General features: G+C 39.8%; 3 protein-coding genes across 3 annotated transcripts in view; 1 reads left to right on the forward strand and 2 right to left on the reverse strand.

The window, feature by feature from the left end:
* Window positions 1–739, reverse strand: part of hes6 (hes family bHLH transcription factor 6) — a 7,258-nt gene extending 6,519 nt beyond the window's left edge. The window contains exons 1-3 of the mRNA XM_008434188.1: window positions 476–739; window positions 297–383; window positions 98–215 (exon numbers count right to left, since the gene is read on the reverse strand). Coding sequence (XP_008432410.1) covers window positions 98–215; window positions 297–383; window positions 476–688 — 418 coding nt within the window. The 5' untranslated portion in view covers window positions 689–739. The remainder of the gene's footprint in view (window positions 1–97; window positions 216–296; window positions 384–475) is intronic.
* Window positions 740–2,658: 1,919 nt separating this feature from the next.
* itm2cb (integral membrane protein 2Cb) lies at window positions 2,659–7,248 on the forward strand. The gene is made up of 6 exons (XM_008434122.2): window positions 2,659–2,888; window positions 4,650–4,787; window positions 4,907–5,098; window positions 5,185–5,295; window positions 5,385–5,535; window positions 6,166–7,248. The coding sequence occupies exons 1-6, from the start codon at window positions 2,802–2,804 to the stop codon at window positions 6,255–6,257; spliced, it is 771 nt and encodes a 256-aa protein (XP_008432344.1). The 5' UTR covers window positions 2,659–2,801; the 3' UTR covers window positions 6,258–7,248.
* Window positions 7,249–10,013: 2,765 nt separating this feature from the next.
* LOC103479593 (G-protein coupled receptor 55) lies at window positions 10,014–14,351 on the reverse strand. The gene is made up of 4 exons (XM_008434121.2): window positions 14,233–14,351; window positions 12,573–13,311; window positions 10,992–11,192; window positions 10,014–10,882 (listed from the first exon to the last, which is right to left on the reverse strand). The coding sequence occupies exons 1-4, from the start codon at window positions 14,349–14,351 to the stop codon at window positions 10,847–10,849; spliced, it is 1,095 nt and encodes a 364-aa protein (XP_008432343.1). The 3' UTR covers window positions 10,014–10,846.
* Window positions 14,352–15,215: the final 864 nt, after the last annotated feature.

The following is a 15,215-nucleotide window of genomic DNA, read 5'->3' on the forward strand; positions in this document are numbered from 1 at the left end:
GTTATTTACAGGCTGTTTTCGTTCGGTTCGAATCATTTTTTTGCAGGCTATAGGTCAACCTTATTTTAAATATTGCTAAACAGTAGCAGAGGTTTACCTTGTGCTCGGCTCTGCAGGATGCTTTCCACATGTTTCACCGTCACCTCCAAAACTTCAGCATTCTCCATCTTCGACTGTAACTGCGGCGAGTGGAAAAGCAGCAGCCACCGGTTGGGCTAAATGAACTCAATTAAGGACACGTCGACGTGAGGCCATTTAAATAAAAAAATAAAAAATAAAAAAAAAACCTCACTTACGTCTGAGTCTGCGATGAGAATCCTGAGCTCTTGTAAGCTTTCATTAATGCGAGCTCTTCTTTTCTTTTCCATGAGAGGTTTCCTCATCTACAGCAGGAATATCGAGGGACAAGAGAGGTCACATTTATTACTTTCTTTCTACGCTCTGTCGCAGCTACCACAGTCTCCATAACCCCTACCTTCCTGTCAGATTGTGTTTCGCTGTCACCTCCATTCATTCCGCCGGTGTTGCTGCGTATCGGAGCCATGGTTGAAGTTTGGCCAGGAGGCCGCTGGGGTGTGATCCAGAAAGCCGTTAGCTGGAGTCCGTGTGGGKGGACAGATGGCCGTGCGGTAGTTGACTCCTTCAGAGAATGGGCTGTTATTGCCGAGGGGCCTTTCTGYGGCTGCATACATGGCTCATTTACATATAAATGGATGAACTGGGTGTAAGTAAGACAGAGAGGGCGTGCAAAGCCCCGTATACCCTTTATCCACAGGGGGTCCTGGACCWCGCAGCCAAGACATGCGATGATCTGCAGTCGAACTTTAAAAGAGTTTGAAGTAACTTATAAAACTATATGCATTCAGGATCATATGTTCAATTGCAGATGGTTTGTTGCGCACTGCTCTTAACAGATACATTTCAACATCAGTTTCCTTCTTAGTTGCATGGCTTATTAAGTTGTGCTTATCGGGGACAGTTCTCACGTCATTAGGAAGTTTGGTTAATTCATTCTTAATCGCTAACAATCAGTTGACAAATGAAAACCAATTAACTCCTGTTCAAACAGCTGTAAAGAAGGCAAACGGTCCTGATTCACTGTTCTACTTTCTCGYGGTTGTTTTTGTTTGTTTGTTTGATTTTGTTTTGTTCTTCATAAAGTGTTATTTCAGTTCCTTTATTTACGCCTATTGAGAAAAGAGAACAAGAATGAGCACATTACCTCATTTATTGCACAGTGTGTAAAAAGAAAGTAAAAGTGAATGTTCTATCTTTTATTTGCAGAATAACATTGTCACATTGATCACATTCATTCAAAGGGAGAAAAATCCGTAGCTGACATTGTATGGCAATAAGTATATAATTTAACAACAAAAAAAGACAAGCTACATCGCACCTATATTATTATTTGATGTTTTTATTTATATATGTATAGACTTCTACCCCCACTGTAGGTTTTGTGTATGGTGAACTATTCCTGACAAGTGTTGGTTACTTTTAATGCATGACACTTGTTAGCAGGAAAGCCAGGTGGATTGTGTAACAGTTGTGCTCAGTGATCATTTTAGCAATGCAAGCTAAAACAATAGATGTAGCTGACATTATATGGCAAGAAGTATATTATTTAACAACAAAAAAGACCAGCTACAYTGCACCTCTTCAGGTCTTACTGYTAAACTTCTGTTAACAGCTCACCCCCCTCCTCCTTTTTCAGGTCTGCCACACATTCTTTTGTTTTTCATTTTTTCAGTTTTTATCAAAGCTAACTGAGCATTTTTTAAATAGGTTTGAACTATCRTTTTAATTAAGGAAATGCAACATTTCCTTTGTGACTTCTCATTATTTAAACAATGGCTTTCTCAGTAGCATGTGAGATGGTCACTGTTTGACATGTGCATATGGTAAATAGCTGACTGTAATCATGAATAGTCAATTTGCAAGGGAGATATACTGTAGCACATGAATGGCTTTTGATGCCCACTGTTTGTGTCACAGATCAGAGATTACCTGCTGGGGATGCCTTAAGTAAGACATGCAGGTGTAGCATACAAATTTATCATCTGATTTAGCCTAAACACACAGATGTTTCTGTAAGTCATCACAGAATTTTTTTTTATTAAATTGCTCAATGATATAATCATCCCAGTCAGTCTAATGTTGATTATTATACACAGTGGTATACAGGTTTTATCTGCAATATCCTCATCAACTGTAGCAATAATCTATTGATAACTTTATTGCAGTATAGCTTCTGGCTGAGCCAATTTGTAACATCACAACATTTCCGGACGATAGTGTTCGGAACAGGGATGTGGGGAGGATATTCAGCTTTAAATAAAATGCGGAATACACTACCATATTGGGATTTCGACTTCAAAGTAAAAGCACGAAGCAGCTTAATGTCCGGAAATTGTTTTGAGATGCATTTTTTTTCCGCTGTAAAACGGGTTGAAAAACAAATCCGTCGGTGTTTTATGCGAACCAGCTCACAAAATACACAATTGAAACTATTTACGTGCACTTTACACTGTCTGCGAACGTTTTTAAGCAGCGCCAGCTTTTATGTTGAAACCAACGAGGAGGCTTTTCCCTCGGTCCCACACAGCGCTCGTACGTCAGAGAAGACGCTCTTCTGATGTCACAGATTCCCGGGGGCGAGGCTGCACCGGCGCTATAAAGTCCTCCCGGTGCTGTGGATGGAAGCGCGGCGCTGAACCAGAACCACAGCCAGGCAGGAGACAAAGGGAGAAAAAATCAAAATAAAATAAAAATAAAAATACAAACTGAGCTAAACCAAAAACATGGTGAAGATCACCTTCCAGTCAGTTTCGGCGCAGAAGCCCGAGAAAGACCAGGATGTCGACAAGATCACTCTACCCCAGGCTCACGTGAGTTTGCGCATCTTATCTTTCTTTTGTTTTCGTGTTGTGGCATTTTTCTTTAGCGCTATTATTGTTTTTATTATAGCAAGAGTAGATTCTTCTTTTGCACAGGATATAACTAAGTAGACACATGGTTCCCCGGCTAGTAATAGGATTCAATTTTAAACCTTTAATCTTTTAATGTGCCTATATTTAAACGTAATCTAACGTGCAACGAAAACCCTAATTTATTTCTGCATTTGCCGTAAATTTTTGACAATTTCTAACAACAGACTGAAGGGTTGCAGCAGCTGTTTTGTTGAGGCAATGAGGTAAATTGTGCAGCAGCATAACGGGTCAGTGCATGCCAGTGTCAGTCTGAGGGTGTTGATATTACATCATCTCATTCGGCCAGCCTTGAGGACACTGCAGATAATAGACCTGTCTGAATGAGTGTGCATTACGGATGGATGTGACTGACAGTCCTTCATACAGCACATACCGACGATATCTTCCAATTCTTATTTGCACTTTTACTTCAAGAAAGAAAACTGAGGAAACAGAGAGAGAGAGAAAAAAAACTGCTGCAATTCCTGCAGCATTTGTGCCATTCAGAGCATGTTATACCATTTCAGTCCTGCAGGGGTTGAATCCATCAGGATGAGTAACGCGATAATTCATGTTTTTACCTTGTACTTAGTGTCCTTTGGGTGCAGCTTAATTCATAATATACTAGACATATACTGTGTGCTAAGAGTTAACCTGAAAATAATTCATGGATACATAAAGAAGAAAGGCTTAGAAGAGGAACTGAAGATGGAAACATGTCAAATCTACCTCATAGATAGATAGATAGATAGATAGATAGATAGATAGATAGATAGATAGATAGATAGATAGATAGATAGATAGATAGATAGANATAGATAGATAGATAGATAGATAGATAGATAGATAGATAGATAGATAGATAGATAGATAGATAGATAGATAGATAGATAGACAGGTCACATTGGCTCTGTCTTTTCTCAGCCTCCGTTCTTCACTCTGTCCCAGTAGTAGAATATAATTAGATATCAGGCACTGAAAAGTCTTTTTTCAATSCCCCCTTCTTCTCCCAGCCCACTTTGCACTGTAAAAACCACTCAATGACGTATCAGTCATCAGAGAAGACACCCCTTTTCATCTGTTTTGTTTACGTCAGCTGAAGGATGTCAGAGGCGGAGTGGGTTTTGATTGGCCAAGACAGGAGGTGAGGCGTCAGAGCCGATACGCAATACGTGTAGATCTATTAATACGTGCCCCCACCTATGCCGAGGGACCCCTCTACTCTACGCAGCCATCCTCGCTTTTTTTTTTTTTTTCAATCCCACTTGGTGAGCCGAGATTTAATATCGGCAAATATGGAGCATTGAAGTAGGGCTCCAAGAATAAACCCAGACGGCCACGTGCCAGCATCTTCGTCAGAGGCTGGCACAATCTGTTCTCCCCGCTTCCGCTCTCCATGGCAACAGTAGTATGGGAGAGGCAGAAGGTTGGCCGAGAGACCGTGGGCAGGCATCTGGCATGCTTTACTCCAGTCCTTCCTACGTCTACCAGATCTCCTCGCCTGACTAACAGCTTGGCAACTGTCAGAATTAACTCTGTTACAATTCAGACTCAGTAAGGAAGAACGTAGCTCTGTGAGCTGTTGCGTCATCCGGGATTCAATTGTAGAACAAAAGTGCAGCCTTGTGTAAGTTTACTGAGCTGCTGTCTAACCAGACCTCTTTTCCTCTTGCCTTACAGGGGCGGCTGGTTCCTCCCATGAAGCCCAGAAAACCCTTTCCAGTGGGCCTGTGCTGCCTCGCCATCGGCCTTGTCATCTTCACCTTGGGACTGGTGCTGCCTTCCATTTACATCTATCGCTTCTACTTTATGTCCCAGGTTAGTGGAGTTAAGAATTCCCCCGCCCCCAAAACAAGTCTGACCTCGAATCTTACCTTACTGGACAATGCAACTGAAAATAAAACATGCTGACTCGGGTTTGTTTCGTGACCTCACAGCAGATCCCAGAGGACAGCTTATTCCACTGCCGGGTCATCTACGAGGATTCTGTGTACGCTCCCCTGAGAGGACGCCAAGAACTGGAAGAGAACGTGGGCATCTACCTTGAGGAGAACTATGAGCAGATCAGTGTTCCCGTGCCTCATTTTGGGGGCAGTGACCCAGCAGACATCGTCCATGACTTCCAGAGGGTAGGCAATAAAAAGTCTCATCCTCTTATCTAGACTCGCCACATTTGAGTGTTTAAGGCTTAATATTTCTTCTTGATTCATTCCAGGGCCTCACAGCCTATTACGACATTGCCTTGGACAAATGCTACATCACTGAGTTGAACACGACTGCTGTGATGCCTCCTCGCAGTCTGTGGGAGCTGCTCGTTAATGTCAAGGTGAGCATTGTGATCGATTTAACACTCGGCAAAGAGGAGCGAGGACACTGTGTTCCCTCGTTACTGACCACTTTGTCTCTTCGTCTCAGAGGGGGACGTACCTTCCCCAGACGTACATTGTCCAAGAGGAGATGGTTGTGACTGGCAGGTTGAGGAACATGAGGCAGCTGGGCCCCTTCATCCACAGACTCTGCTTTGGCAAAGAGACGTACCGCCTCAGACGTCGCAACCAGCGCCAACGTGAGTGAGAATTTGCGATAAATTATGCGCAGTGTTTTTTCCCGGTCACTTCCGCCTAGTTATCACCCTCTCTTAACACCAGACAATGTGAGAATGTGAGCCATGCAATGTGCTTAGGAGAGGAGGGGGGTCACTGTGATCCATCTGCATCAGAGAGTTCAAATTTGCTGTGTGTGGGAGAAAATCGGAGAGTGACCAGAACCAGAACCCAAATTGGGTCTTCCTTCTGAGCACTTCAGACGGTGTGCAATTCGCTCCCGTCACAGACATTTGTGTGTGTGTGTGTGTGTTTTTATGTGTGTGTTTTTGAGTGTGGGCACAGCCTGGGAACTTCCTCCTGCTACGTGAGTCACTCGTAGTGCAGTGGACACGTCCACACATTTGTGGAGGAGGTAGTGATGCGCATGAAAGATAACTCTGGCGTCGCGTCCCTCAGTCGGCGTGAGATCTTTTAGAAATGATGCAGCAAACTTCCCCCTGAGTACATATATGGATGAGACTGGTGCTGAATCAAATAGGGCACCGGAGGCATGCCAGCTGCACCAGTAATACGAGGAGTTTCAGTGCCGAGCAGATTTCTTTTTTTCTCAACGCGCCTTTTGTTTCTCTCCCTTTCTGTGCCTCTTCCAGGTATCGAGAGGCGCGAGGCAAAGAAGTGCCACAGAATCCGTCACTTTGAGAACACGTTTGTGGTCGAGACCGTCATCTGCGACCGATTCTAAAATCTGAGGCGGAAATCACAGCCATCCGACACTGAAGCCAATTTCAAACCATACCTCTTGAATTCCTTATGCGTTATGCTGCACTTTAAGAGCAAAATGTTGTCCTTTCGTTTCGGTCTGAAGAGTTTTTTTTTGTCTCATCTTTGCTCTTTTTGTTGTTAATGTCTTACTTTTTAATTCGGATCGTACGTGTGATGTGTTTGGATTTATCTGTGGCTTGTCCTGTAGAGCAGGAGATATTAATCTCAGTCAAATCAGTCAGTCTGTGACAGTTACATCAGAAAACCAGACTCGCTCTTATTTTGTTCGTATTCGTTTGTTAGTTATTTWAAAAAAAAATTTATTTAAAGGGCAAAACATACCTCATGTAGTTAAGATGTTCATTTTGCTTGTTTATATCATTACCGAATTGTGTATATAACTGATTGTTCCTAAGCAATATACATATATATACTGTACATTTTCTTCTTAATATCACATTGTTACACATGCATAGATTTTTATCAAAACTTGTTTTTGTGAGAGATCACTTATTTATGTTTTTTTTTTTTTTCCTTTGGTATCACACTTTACTACTCCTTGGGTTATATACGGCTTTAGACTGTAATTAGTAGCAGTGCTGTAGAGGGACAAAGGGAACCAAAGTCTGCAGTCAGTGATGCTACAAATAGTTGTAAGGGGTATAATATTTATATTGAAGAGTGCTTTATAGTTTAGATCACTTACTGTAGATGATATCAAAGGCAAAAAACGACTTCTTTTCGCTCTTCCTCACTCAGATTTAGCTGTTTGTCTTTAGCTCTCGCCTCCTCTCCGTCCTTTCTGACTTCCGTTCTCTACATTGTTGACGAGTCTTATCATGAATGACATTTTTAGGTGTGTTTATGATGTACACRTGCTCATATTTCACTGTTTTTGACACTTTATCTGACTGTACAGTCTAAATTCTCTTGTAAGATCTCGCTGCTTTAAAAATAAACAATCAAACTTTCTTTGTCTTTTGGAGTTTTCTCACTATCGGTGGAGCACAGTTAGAATCTTAAGCGACAATTATTGGCACATCTGTTGAGGATGTGCAAAACAGCATAAAAAAATCTTATGAAAAAGTTCAATTAGACTGGATCTAGTTTTACCTTTTAGCCCAGATTTTCTCAAAAGGTGTCTCTGTGATCTAATTGAAAGGGACAAAGCTTTCTAAATCTGAAAATCAAGTTTTTGTGGGCACAATCAGAAATGAAGTGGTTAGAGCTGCACTTTTAAAGACTATAATCACTGTAATATCTTGCTGAAAGCAACTCAATATATCTTTTTTTTTTTAAAGGCCTTTATTTTTATTCTCAAATTGGAAGCTCTGACTCAAAAGACAAATTGAGCATCTTGAATATTCTTTTTTCTGAAAGAGCTTGAATTGTTGGGCTCACATTACCCAGTTACAGGAARGCAAAAATGCAACAGAAAGCTGCAAATGAATGAGATATTTTTTAGTCTGGTTTTGAGACTTGCTTTTGCCTAGTTCTCAATAGGTGATAGTTTTAATTTGAGAGTTGTTGGTCTGGCTCCAGTTTGATGTGCAACCTGGGCAAGGCATTTTAACCGACATTGTCTCTGTGTGCGAATTCCTGCACATTTATGAGTGTGACTCTGGGGCAAAGTGCTTTACTGGCTTATTTGACTAGAAAGGCTTTAGATAAACTCAGCCCGTTTATCATTTTACCATTCATGCCAACCTCCACGTTTTGCCACTGTGGGCAGTGAGTCATAATGGCCTATATCMAAAAATGTCGTTAAACGTATGCCAGTCCACARAACAAAGACACCAAAATACTATTTTGTAGAGTCAGACATATATTGTGGATTGGCCTACTTAAAATATAATACAATAAATGTCGACGTGCCTGATTAGCTAAAGCAATAACACTTAAAATGTACTTATGTCAGAAAATGTCAGAATATAAAACTTAAGAGTCAGTTATTTAAAAAAAAAWWAWKSMWKKKSWAWWRKWWTTTTTTTTGTTCCAAGAATATATTTGCAAAATGTTATTAAAAAAACAAAAAATTATTGTGGGATGATGTGTACAGGATCCGGTGTACAGGATGTTTGGATGAATTGTTTGCGCAACTAAATCMTCTGTGTTGAGAAACTCATTCAAGGAGTCTGACACTTTTAAATGGGACATTTTGATGAGATTCAAGATCAAGGGACGAGTGAAGGTAACCAAAAGAAAAAGGGGATGTAGTTCTTGTGACCTCAGAACAGTAGATTTTTGTCGCACTGTTTTGCACATAGTTTGTTTCATTTTACGACTTACGGTCATGGCGATCAGATAAGTGTTTGTCATCATGCAGTCCTTCTTGACACAGTTAAAACTGTTTCAGTTTTTTATTTGTTTTACCCTGACTGTCAATGTGTGTCTGTTTAGATGGTTGGAGACTTTCGTACAACTATTTCCCCGACTCACAAAAATCAACTCAAATCTCCTGTTTTGAAGAGAGTGGATAGGAGAAGGAATTATTATATTTATAACCCATATAAACTGAACTTATAAGAAATTCATGCTGAAAAGTAAAATAGCATTCTAAAACTCCTTCAATTAGATGGATTTTTCCCTTACTGGATAGGTGTTCTTAACTTAAAGGTTGGATCCCCCAAAATATGCAGCTCTAGTTAAAACATGTATTTATTTGTTTTCATTTCTACCCAATGCATATCGAGGGCGCTGTGCGATCAAAATAGAGTAAAATGAAGTCACAAAAGTCAGCAAAACAACCTTTTGTGGTTCCCATTGCAGTCTGTAGATTTGTCATGTGGCTTCGATGGTTTGCTGACTGAAGGGTTTAACACAGTCACTTAACTACAGGTGGCTTCAGTAAGAGTTTCAGAAAAAGGGTRGCAGATTTATTTTAAAATCCATGCCTTCCTGTCAAATCGTTTAACCATTATGCATGTTTGAACCGTGAGTTTGATATGCTGGCTTTTAAAAATAGTTTCTGAGAAATGTATTTTGTATTTTTAATGAGAAAKCCCAATCAAGGGCCGTAAGAGTTGTCATAACTTCATTTCATAGTGCTGTGTTTTGGTTTGCATGAAGGGGCAGAAAATAAACACTACACCTGCCTTTTTAAAAGATTTTTTTTGTGGTACAAATGTGTTCTCAGATTAGCCCTGTAATTAATTTCCACTGTTTCGAAACTATGACCGCTTAACAGTATTTTAATTACTATGAAACTGGCAGGYATCTCTTGCTGTCATCTWGTACACTTTTGTTTGTGCTTGCATATAAATTAAAATTTTTCTTCTAAATGTTTATGAAACCGACCCGTAACCAATYCGGTAGCTCACACCGACTGCCATCAACAAATTGTTTTTAGCAATTTAATTAAAAACTTWAAAAACTTGAAATTTAAAAAGTGCCAATTAAAGTGAATTATTTTTAGCGTACGTATATTAGTTTTATAACTACCAAAAAGCTACATATAAAATTTACAAAGCTGACGGACTWAATAAAAAGACAAAATGAAAACATTACTGAATTTCTTACCGTAATTTTCTTATTGCTGCACCAGCTTTTTCTTTTAAAATAAAAATGACATATTTCATTATTATTTTAGGGGAGTTTAATAATAAATTCATTGTTTGTTTATTACTCTCTCTCTCAATCAGATGGTAATTAACTAGAAATGAACAGAAACAAAGCTTTCTGTTAAAATTTATTGCAAACAGACAAACATTTAAGAATATTTTTGTAATCCCAACACAATACTCTCTGTTATTTAAGGCTCAGTTTCACAGTTATTTCTTCTACACTACTTAAATCGTTTGTAATATACAGAATGAGCAAAAAATAAAAAATAAAGTCAAAAATGTTTTAACTACTATTTAAAGGGTTAATGTTGGTAACCAGCTAGCATCAGTAAATGTTTATTGCATTAATGTTTATCAAGACCATAGATGATGAATTTGGYGTTGACGTTATTGGAACATCATGMATGAATATTCAGACGCTTTTATTAGTGTGCCTTTCACACTTATTCATTTACGTAAAAGATTAAATAAATACAATCTACAGCTATTTCTGTAAAATATCGAACAAGATATAGTTTTCCCACTTGAATTATTTGTTTCTTTTTACGGCACATAATACATTTAGACAGCCAACCAATAGYTATAATAATAAGCACGTCCAATGAAATAATATTGTTTGATATTTATCAACTGTGATTGTTTGGTATTGTTTTTTTAAAATAATTTTTCTTTTTTTTTTTGTTTGACCCCTGTTCTTGAGAATCAAAACAACAAAGCTCTGCGATGAGCCRCCTGCGCCAGATTTAAAATGAATCATACCACAAGTCAGTTTCTCATCAGGGAGTGAGAAAGCAGAGAGTTTTCTCAGCCATCTCTCTCGCAAAAAAAAAAAMAAAAAACTCTTTTCATCATCTGTAGTGGAAGTTTTCTTCTTCGCTGCCCCTACTTTGGTTATTGGCGCTCTCTGAGGTTACAGATGCGTCAAGTGGCTCCAGCTTGGTGGTTAATTATCATTGCAGGTTGACCTGGTTCACTTCCCGTTGCTTCAAATGCCTGCCAAACTTTTTCAAGAGCTGCTTGCTCGGTTTGTTTTACTGCCCAGCTAAAAAAGACAAACAAACAAAAAACAACGACAACAAAACAAYAGTGAACATGACCCRGGTMGTCGAAAACAAGTCCTATGTTTAGCTGTCGGTCTCAAGCATTCAGACCTCTGAAGTGCTGGAGTTTCCTCGCCTTTGGCTTAGTCTGGCCATCCTGAAGTTGTTTTTCGTCTTTTTCACCTCGTCAGCTATGAAGTAGTAGCACAGGCCATCCAGGCAACAGGTGATGTTGGACAGACACATGGTGGTCTGTAAAAACATGCTTATACTTTTCATGGAGCTGCAGTCCACAATCACTTGCTGGCGTACCTGAAGGCATGCGCAAAAGTTGAATRYTGTTATATCCAACTGAATGATAGGATACTTTATATGCTTTTAAATGTACATATAATTTCATACATTTGTTTTTGGATTTGTAGAGGCATCGCAAGTAGTTAATACTAAAGAGATAATCCTGACGAATGTCCTTTTTAAATAAGTATTTTTGAAAAAACAAGAATCACACRGTGTTATTGTTCAGTTTAATTTGTATGTTTGCCAGATCTAGAGTTTGACAGTTAATATATATTTAATGGCTATTTTTGTACCAATAACAAATCTCCACTAAGGTACATAAAATGCATTTATGAATAAAGCCAGCATAACGTTGAGCTATATAGCTACTTTTCAAATAGAATCAAAGGTTACTGATGCCTGCATGGACAGATTTTGAAACCTCACAACAAACGAAGAAAACACCCAACACTGAGTCATTTTACAAGTGTGTAAAATAGTAATGCTGTACTCCTACAGRTTTGTCATAAAGAAATAAGGTGGTGAGACAAAAACATCACACAAAACGTTAATTTTGTCTGCTAGTATAAAATAGTTTCCTTGACATCTCCTTAGAGCCAAATCCTGATTCAATTAAAAATTGCCAGCTTTGTCAGCTAAAATTATCTCCTGTATATTTGAKATATTTACCTGTCGAGTTTATAGAAAAATCTTGAACCCTGTTGCATATCAGAATCAGAGCTTAATGTTGTGTGCTTTACGGCTAAGTTCACATATATGTTGTTAATGTAAAATGTGTCTCACCAGGAACTGCAGGAAGATGGCCAGGTGGCTCGGAGTGAACGGCACCAAGAAAGCGCACAGGCCACTGCAGATGATCTTCACGCAGGCCTGGCTCTGGGCACTYCGCTGGCCGGACTCCTGGAGGGTCCAGATGACTTGAGCTGAACAGCAAACCAACGTGACCGCAGGCCCCAGGAAACCAAATATTTGCAAGCAGATGATCACTTTGGGACTCCAGCCATTTTCTGAAAATCGATGGAAGCAGTGGAAGTCGTTCGTAACTACTGTCCTGAAGTTGAAGGTGACTGGAAAGATAGAGGTAAACACCAGAACCCAGATCCCCACGCAGGTAATGACAGCCGCCTTGGGGGAGCGCAGCTGCTTGGCTTTGAATGGGTGACATATTGCCAGCCACCTATCAACNTTTCCTTGACATCTCCTTAGAGCCAAATCCTGATTCAATTAAAAATTGCCAGCTTTGTCAGCTAAAATTATCTCCTGTATATTTGATATATTTACCTGTCGAGTTTATAGAAAAATCTTGAACCCTGTTGCATATCAGAATCAGAGCTTAATGTTGTGTGCTTTACGGCTAAGTTCACATAAATGTTGTTAATGTAAAATGTGTCTCACCAGGAACTGCAGGAAGATGGCCAGGTGGCTCGGAGTGAACGGCACCAAGAAAGCGCACAGGCCACTGCAGATGATCTTCACGCAGGCCTGGCTCTGGGCACTYCGCTGGCCGGACTCCTGGAGGGTCCAGATGACTTGAGCTGAACAGCAAACCAACGTGACCGCAGGCCCCAGGAAACCAAATATTTGCAAGCAGATGATCACTTTGGGACTCCAGCCATTTTCTGAAAATCGATGGAAGCAGTGGAAGTCGTTCGTAACTACTGTCCTGAAGTTGAAGGTGACTGGAAAGATAGAGGTAAACACCAGAACCCAGATCCCCACGCAGGTAATGACAGCCGCCTTGGGGGAGCGCAGCTGCTTGGCTTTGAATGGGTGACATATTGCCAGCCACCTATCAACRCCTATGCACATGATCATGTAGATACCGCCGTAYGTTCCGACAAAATAAAGGTTTTCCAGAAATGAACAAGCGAACTGGAATTCCTGYGGCCATGTCTGATATGCAGCGTGCATTTTGAAGGGTAGAGGCAAGAGGAGGAGRAGRTCCATTAGAGCCAAGCTAGTCATGTAGATGGTTGACTCAGTCCACTTTCGGAGGCACAGGCAATAAACCAGCAGCGCCCCCAGGTTAAAAATCATCCCCACTATGAATATGGGAACATAGATGACCAGCTCCACGTATTTCATTGGTTCGTCCACCTCTCTGAATGAGCACTCACTGCTGCTGTTGTTGCTGCTGCAAGGAAACAGTTTTGGTTCAATTTCATCATGCATGCCAAGTATTTTCAAACAAAACGTTTCATTGTGAAAGCTTCTTTGAGATGAATGTGCCGTTCCTGTCATTGCTCTTCGTTCCCACACTGAACATTAAGCATAAACCACGCCAGTGAGGCAACTGAAACTTCTCAGATGTGTGGGTATGYGAGCTGCGGGCTTGCTTTTTTGCGTTTCTGCTATCAAGACCAGACACAACGTAGCATGGGAACTTTTTACATGTTACTACTTTCATCTAGATKGGTGGTGTTGTTTTGAATCAGAGTAGCAGAGATCTAGACTGAGGTAAGTTCTAATTTGTGGTGGAAATCACCTAGTCACCGGCATTACGGATCTGCAGAATCATAATTAAGGCTTTATTGGGTGCGTGTTTTCATCAGGAGTCGAGTCAAGCCTTTGACTGACGCTCAGTGGAAAACACTGAGGGACTGATTTCCTTTAATGTCGCGCTAGTCTGCTGCCAACTGCAGCGGCTCAGGTCATGTTATCACACAACAAAGTAATTTTTAATCTAAGAAGAAAAGTAAAGCATTTTATCAACAGACGGGTCTAATATAAACGTATGACTTATTTGTGGTGTTTACTCAGTTTAAATGTTTAAGATTAGGAAACTATTCTTGCAGAAGCAGCACACCAAGGTGACGAAGATTGAGTACTTTTCAAATATATATACAAACAGAATTTCTTAGGCAATTAATCTTGCTAAATGAAGTCTTTTGCATGTAAATTCTTACTTACTATCAAAGAAACATTTCCGTCTACCTTCCTAAAASACTCCAGCAGGTAAAAACAGCCGTCCAAYAGCTACGCATGAAGAGTTTTACCTGCTCTGTTTTTAATGTAAATGTACAGTAGAAAAATTGAAATCTAATCTTGCTCTTACCTCATGATTGTCACAGAGGAATTTTGCTGTTTCTTTCTGAGTGTCTCTGCTGTGCCAGACAGCTTCTGCTTTTCTGCCTTTTGTTGTTTCATCACCACTTCCTGCGTCATGCCACACATGTATGTTTGCTCAGATGTGTGTGTGTTTTTCTTTTAAAACTGAACTTGTCCAGCAAGTCTTAAACTGTCACACGCGGTGCTGCCAATGTAAATGATCACTTGCAAAGGGACAAAAAGATAAAAACTGTCTGCACAGATGGAAAATATAGCTGCAAGTAAATATGTTTTAGATGCCACCTTTCTCTTGTCTCAACATATTGTAAAATGTGTTACTCAATTGTTTTTTTTCCACTCTTTGTTGGAGAAAAAAAAGAAATCTTACAAACATGTATTTCATATAATATATATATATATATATATATAGATATGTGTACATAATTAATCTGTAAAGGGCATTTCTATCATTTAAATAGCTGTTTACAACATCGCTGTTTATTTTCAAGAAGGAGCTTCCAAAGCATTCAAACATATCGTGCACACTTTCCACTGAAAACCACAAAGCTCGACCAGAAGAACCAAGCACTTATCTCAAACCGGCACGTTGAAGTCAAGGTGTTTTAGGCTGGATTAAAGTGAGGAAATCAACACTTGACTGTGAGCGCCAACATACCGTTGTCRCCCTCAATTCAACAGCACAATGCTACAAAGAAAATGAACAAAAGCTAGAAATATCAAATTGAGGAAACACTGGTTGTTAGTAAATGACACCGCTTTTCTATGAATTGCTATGCTTGGTTTTGTTTTTGTTTTTTCCATGTTTCCTCAAACTGGAATTTACATCTCTGCACAGGTTGTTATTTTTGTTCTGCTAATATTGAAACATGCGAGCCTTAAACATTTGACAATTTCTGTGTATTAGTTCATGTGTGCTTTTGTCTTTTTTTTTGCTCAGTTTTGCCTTTCATCTTTTAACAGAAATGAGTG

Source organism: Poecilia reticulata, linkage group LG17 (genome assembly GCF_000633615.1).
Source record: "Poecilia reticulata strain Guanapo linkage group LG17, Guppy_female_1.0+MT, whole genome shotgun sequence".
Classification (NCBI taxonomy): domain Eukaryota; kingdom Metazoa; phylum Chordata; class Actinopteri; order Cyprinodontiformes; family Poeciliidae; genus Poecilia; species Poecilia reticulata.

What these genes read in the sequence shown, in the direction of transcription:
- itm2cb (XM_008434122.2), top strand. Translation starts at nt 2,802, where the DNA reads ATGGTGAAGATCACCTTCCAGTCAGTTTCGGCGCAGAAGCCCGAGAAA. An exon ending in TCACTCTACCCCAGGCTCAC is followed by an intron (nt 2,889 to 4,649) that starts GTGAGTTTGCGC and finishes CTTGCCTTACAG; the next exon opens with GGGCGGCTGGTTCCTCCCAT. An exon ending in TCGTCCATGACTTCCAGAGG is followed by an intron (nt 5,099 to 5,184) that starts GTAGGCAATAAA and finishes GATTCATTCCAG; the next exon opens with GGCCTCACAGCCTATTACGA.